Source organism: Pinus tabuliformis, chromosome 4_1 (genome assembly GCF_031772625.1).
Source record: "Pinus tabuliformis cultivar Carrire ecotype Pingquan chromosome 4_1, CPIR1, whole genome shotgun sequence".
NCBI classification, from domain to species: domain Eukaryota; kingdom Viridiplantae; phylum Streptophyta; class Pinopsida; order Pinales; family Pinaceae; genus Pinus; species Pinus tabuliformis.
In genome coordinates, this window is record NC_142303.1 from 693,440,963 (window position 1) to 693,447,346 (window position 6,384).

General features: G+C 31.6%; 1 protein-coding gene across 1 annotated transcript; it reads left to right on the top strand.

Annotated features, from left to right (window-relative positions):
* Nucleotides 1-4,328: 4,328 nt before the first annotated feature.
* LOC149178027 (uncharacterized) lies at nucleotides 4,329-5,148 on the top strand. Its single transcript, XM_089423529.1, has one exon. It carries the CDS (start codon nucleotides 4,471-4,473, stop codon nucleotides 4,990-4,992), a length of 522 nt encoding a protein of 173 aa, XP_089279655.1. The 5' UTR covers nucleotides 4,329-4,470; the 3' UTR covers nucleotides 4,993-5,148.
* The last annotated feature ends 1,236 nt before the right edge of the window (nucleotides 5,149-6,384 follow it).

Here is a 6,384-nt window from a genome sequence, read left to right on the forward strand (position 1 = left end):
ATAATACCCATAAAAATTGTCTTTTCAATACTTTACACCAATGAAAAAATGAAAATTTTGAATTTAATTACAAATCATGTCTTTATGATATATAGTAATTAATATATAATGTTATTTGTCAAATTATTTATATTAATTGTACATAGTAATTAGTGATATAGTACATAGTAATTAATAATAGAGTAACAAAAGTCAATTCTTGCCATCATTAAACAATAAGAGAGAAGGCATTTCAGCCAATCATATTTGAAATAAATAAACATAAATTTTATTTAAAAATAATAAATTTTATTTCATAATGTTAAACTTTGAATAGATTTTAATTTTTTTTAATAAAAAAGTAATAAATAATTATTTAATATGAAATATCTTTTAAAAAATATCAAACTTCGAAGATAGGATAATCTATAAAGTAATATAGAGAATAAGAAGGTTTTTATATAAAAACGGTTCCTTATTTGATGCGGGGTCAATGAGAAAATCCAAAAATTGAAAAGATAGTGGAGTCAGGGATGGAATTTGACGGGCATTTTGCCCGTCATAAGGCTTTTTGAACGTATTTGACGGCTGGAATTTGTCCATGCCCGTTTTGAGTGACGTGCCCTGAAGAATAAAAAACGTATTTTTGACGTTTGGAACTTTTTCCAAAACGTTCTTACGCCCAGGGTTAGAATTTTTCGCTATTATTGGCTATTCGAATGATGTCGGCGGGTAATTGCACATGCAGAGCGTCAGAAACTTTTAAAAATAAAATAAAATAACGTTTATAATGATTTAAAATTTTACGACTTAATATTTAAGTCAGAAAGGTTATCGACATATGTAAATAAGTTATGTTGAAATAGACAGCTAGGCATTATAAATCACAGTGACAACCAATGGCATCGTAACAACCAATCTGAAAAGATCAGAGGAAAATTGCCTTTTCCTATGTACTCGCTAAGCACGACCAAGATGATGTTTTAACCTACCTTGTATAGACTCTCAGCTGCAGCGTGAAACTCTTGGCTGCATGAGGCAAGTAACTCATTGAATTGTGAATCTTGCCCAAATGTTGGAATCTTTCCCTGGACGATTTCGGGGATCTTGCATGCAATTTCCAAGTTCCCAAACCCAACGCATTGCGCATTGCCCATTCCTGTTTTCTTTGTACAATCGAGTTCATGATTCACACTCTCTCTCAACGCATTGCCCATTCAAACTTACGCCTGTTCCCCAGGCTCCAGCTCAAGATTGGCTCCAAGGCCCATTCAAACTTACGCCCGTCGCCCAGCTCAAGATTGGCTCCAAGGAAACTGGGAGGAAATTACAAATTGGTGCTTCAGGTTAGTGATTGATTTTTTATTTTTCAAACACTGTGGGTTTACCCTCTAATTGTTGCTAGCTTTTAATTTTTTATTTCATAAATTTCACAATAGATTTGGATATGTGTAATTACTCACCGCTCTTTAAACATGGGTTTATCATTATAGAGAATATGGTTTCTTAGAGATTTAAATTCTTTTATGAAATGATTGTGGATTGTTTCACTGTCTACAAGTCTCTCCCAAAATTTACTTAATACACATTATTAATTTTCTTTTTCTTTTTCTTTCTGAAGAAAAAGCGAACTTTTATTGAAGAAATAAAAAATTACTTTGCATATGCTTCAGCATCTCTGTTTGGACTGTAAGACTGCTTTTGCTATCCAACAAAAACGTCCTACCTTCAACAAAAAAACCAGCTGTTCTTTGAATGAACTGTTGTACACTGTTTTTTCCTTCTAATCTGTTCAGCGATAAACTGTGACATCCCTTTCAAAAAAGGGCAACAGAACCATCATAAAAAACGGGTCCATCAAAGACATAAGCTTGGCTCTGCTCCCTTCTATTGCTAAGCTTGTAAAAATAATCCATTGCTTTCTGTAAAATGGCATGGTATTGCACAAATGCAATTACAGTCACAAATACATCAACTGTGACATCCCTTTCAAAAAAGGGCAACAGAACCATCATAAAAAACGGGTCCATCAAAGACATAAGCTTGGCTCTGCTCCCTTCTATTGCTAAGCTTGTAAAAATAATCCATTGCTTTCTGTAAAATGGCATGGTATTGCACAAATGCAATTACAGTCACAAATACATCATCCTACGACAATAAAAGTTATTGATGCAAAGATCATTTTAAGTAAAAATAAAAGAAAGATATTAGCTTCACTCTAGACACTGAAAATGTCTTCTGTGCCTAGTACCTACGAATCACGATCTTTGCATTTTAAGGTATAGTAGTTATTCACATCATGCAGGTAAGTTAACAATGTGATGTAGCTCCGCCTCCAAGTATTTAGTATCTTGCATGCAAGTTAAGAATGTGATACAGCTCCAAGCATTTACTATTTTAGCTGTATAATAAGCGTAATGTAAATGGGAAAAGAAAATTAACTATCACGGAGATATAAATGATTTCAGGCATGGATTGAAGAAATGGCCGGCGGCCGCTTATGTGAAATCTATTGATTCCAAGCATGTGTTGGAGATAGAAATGGCCGCTTATTGCTAAGCTTGTATAAATATCGATTTCGCCTCCGTACATATTTATACGGTTGGCTGGTACGTAATTAATAACTTCTTCGATCACCAGTTTGGAAATCAAAATTTAGATGCCCAGGTTGCAATTGAAAATAATTCCTTCATAAGTGCAGCCTTTTCAAAATTTCGATTTTTTCCATGAAAATCATATAAAGACATGAAAATCATATAAAGCATAAGATAAAGAATAGAATCATGACAATAAATTAAATAAAGATGTAAATTATTCTAACAGCTATATTGAAACAATTACATTTGTCTAAATTTAAAATCGAATAAAAAAATATTTATATGGTAATACAATTAATCAAATAAGATATATTTAATATATTATTCTAATAAATAATTATGTTTGACTTAGAATAAAAGATAGGAAAAAACTAATAATAAAGAATAATAATAAGATATAATAAAAATAAATATATTTAAAATATTATTCTAATATACCAATTACGTTTGACTTAGATTAAAGGGTTAATTTATTATGAGAACATCATTCTTGAAGGGCAAAATTTTTAATATAACGTTTTTTGACTGGAAGCATAAGGACCCAAAACGTCAAAAAAAAATTGTATGACGGGTAAAGAGAAATCCAAATTCCAACCCTGAGTGGAGTTAGTTACGGATGAGAAAGACCAAGATTCCGTAATTTTATACGAGCCCATGAGAAAATCCAATACGAAGATTCTGAATATGATGCCGCGAACTCATTTCTCCGATTTTCTATTTACTAAAACAAATAAATGGATAGATTAATTGAATGAATAAGAATAAAACTACTTAAAAAATAGATTCATTATTAGAATTAAAATAGTTAACAATAGAAAAATTGTAATTCCAAATGGATAGATCTTAAATCTAAAAGGATTAATAAAAAAGGTAAATCTTAATAAATTAAAAATTAAAAATATAAAATGTTTTTTTATTCAGTGTAGAGGAGACGATGAGGTGTTTGCTTAGAGTATTTTATGGCGTAAAGATTATCACTTTAAAATTTGGTGGGCAAAATCTAATCATACTAAAAATTGTGGTGTGGTTTTGAATGAATGCCATTCTCTAATAATTTTGATATATTTAGAAAGTTTTTAAATTTAAAAAAAAATTAGTAAAAAAAATAATTTATAACATTTAAATCATTACTTTTAAATACTCTAAAATCACAATTACTCAAATTACATTTTAATCATATTACTCATCTCGAAAACACACTTAAACCAATAAACAAAAATATATAAAACGTGTAGTTTAATGAGGCAGAGGAGTTGCCCGGAAAGTTATGGAAATTCCGGTTATCTTTAGAGAAAATCCGAGAAGGATTTTTATAAATTCAAGTTATAGTTGTTAAACTTCATAATTTTAATTATGCTAGATGTTTGGATGATGCTGAATCTATTTCTACTATCAAAAATACTATTTAAACACTGCCTCTACAAAAATTTTTAAAATTTTTTTACCCAAATTCATATTTATTATTCATATTATCAAGATTTTATTTCAATTACTCAAACCATGCTACTATCTCAAAACTCACTTAAACTAGCCCCAGAAAAAAAACAAACGTATAAAATGTCTGTTTGTTGTGGTTTCCACGTATGGTCGGGATTTCAAATACTCTCCGGGAAGATGAGTCCCGCTGACTCAGCATCCTTATTATTTAGGCCCAACCCGGAGTCGCGACAAAATCCGCCCACTACAAATTCTGCGGTCGCCCAAGGTTTATTTCAGTCGGCCTTCATTCTCTCAATCAATTCAGCGGCTAAATAAATCTCCAATTTCGCCACAATCCACGCACTTTATTCATTATCAGATAGTTGGTGTACCCTACGTTTGTCCACAGTCCGATTATCACAATCCTGTATTCGCTGCTGATCTATTTTGCAACTGGTTTTTGCATACAACAGTTATGGGATCCATGGCCTCATGCTTCCAGCGGACGGACGCGGTGAGTCCCGACGCTATCAGGATCGTCCACCTCAACGGCCAGTTGGACGAGTTTCCGGCGCCGCTTAGCGTCAAGCGAGTGCTGCAAAACTACCCCTGCCATTTCATATGCTCTTCGCGTGATATCTTCGCCGTCTATTGCCGCCCACTGCGGCCCGACGAGGATCTCCAGGTGGGCGAGCTCTACTTTCTCCTGCCGCTCTCACTCCTCGACTCAGACCTGTCGACCGAGAATTTAGTGGCCCTGGCGGCCAGGTTGCGTGCCGCCGCCAGAAAGGAGGTGTCCAGGGCGGCGCAGCGGCAGATAAGTGCAGATTCGACTTGCGACCTCCCCGGCGAGGGGTGTAGTTCGATGGATGAAAAGTTTTTGCGGAGCTGCGATGAGCCGGAGTTGAAGATGGCATTTAGGGAGTATTTGATTTCCAAAAGCAGATCGTGGAGACCTCGCCTGGATACCATCCAGGAAACCGGCTTCGCTTGTTGAGCCCATGATCTCTCAAAGTTTCTACAATTGTAAATTGATTTTTCTGTTCAAGATTTATTTGCTTAGATTCTCAGGAACAGTTTGTGTATTGAAACAAGTAATTCCATTAATTGTTTTTGGGGTTTTTAATGACTGTAACACTCTTCCTTAGGTCCATTTAATTGTTATGCCCTTCGTACCCTTTTTCTTTGAAAGAGGGGCGGTTACTTTGAAAGCTCTTTGCTCGAAATCTGTGAATATTTGTGGGCTCTTTTAAGAAATCCACTGCGAGATTCATTATTCCGTTTGTTATTTTTGGTTTAAGAATTTTATTATTAAAATTTTAGTCATGGATTTTAAAAAGGAAATATAAAATAATAAAATTTTAGACTTTTTTTTATTTGTGCGTAAAAAATAGAATATTATAAATTTTACAAATGATAAAGGAAAGATATGAGAATGAGTAAAATAAAATTAGAACTCAATTGAAAGAATGAGATTTTCTCTGGTCGAAACAACTACCTCTCATTTGTTTTTCGCAATTTGAATTTGATTCTCACACATATTCGATTTAAAAACTAGTAAAATGGAAAAGATGAAAAAAATACGGACTACCTTCCTCCTTATCTACTCTAATTCTCCTTATCTATCATAATTCTATTTTACATATGCTCTAAATTTTAACGGCTTCTCAAAAGTGGTTAATTTCTTATTATCACCTTCTTTGAAGTGCTATAATTATATTTTTATTTTTAAATATGATTACTCAGTTTATTATATATATATATATATATATATATTAAATAATAATAAATATTTTTTTTCCAAATTTATTCAGCGCAATAATTTTTTCATTTAAATATGCCGAAATTATAATTTTCTTCTTTCTAAATTGATAAATATTTAAAAGTCAAATATTAAACTATATATATATATTAAATAATAATAAATATTTTTTTTCCAAATTTATTCAGCGCAATAATTTTTTCATTTAAATATGCCGAAATTATAATTTTCTTCTTTCTAAATTGATAAATATTTAAAAGTCAAATATTAAACTATATTTAAATAAAAAGAAACTCTGAATTAAGGCTGGTTAATTTGAATGAGAAAAATGTTCAAGCGTTTTGAACCATCCATTGTGGTTAATCATCACGACAGGTATGGAATCGGATCTAGGCGATAGATTATATAGAGAGATTAATGTAGGGACCAAACGACTAATTTAGAAAATAAATTTAGAAAATGTCTTAATTCAAAAATAGATTAAGTCAAATATTTATAATTGTAGTATTTATTATTATTTTAAATTTAGATAAAAATACAGAGTAAATTCATAAAGGTTGTTATAAATTAAAATAATAATAATAATAAAATAAAATTTGATTAAATAATTAAATTTAATATTTAATT

What these genes read in the sequence shown, in the direction of transcription:
- LOC149178027 (XM_089423529.1), top strand. Translation starts at nt 4,471, where the DNA reads ATGGGATCCATGGCCTCATGCTTCCAGCGGACGGACGCGGTGAGTCCC.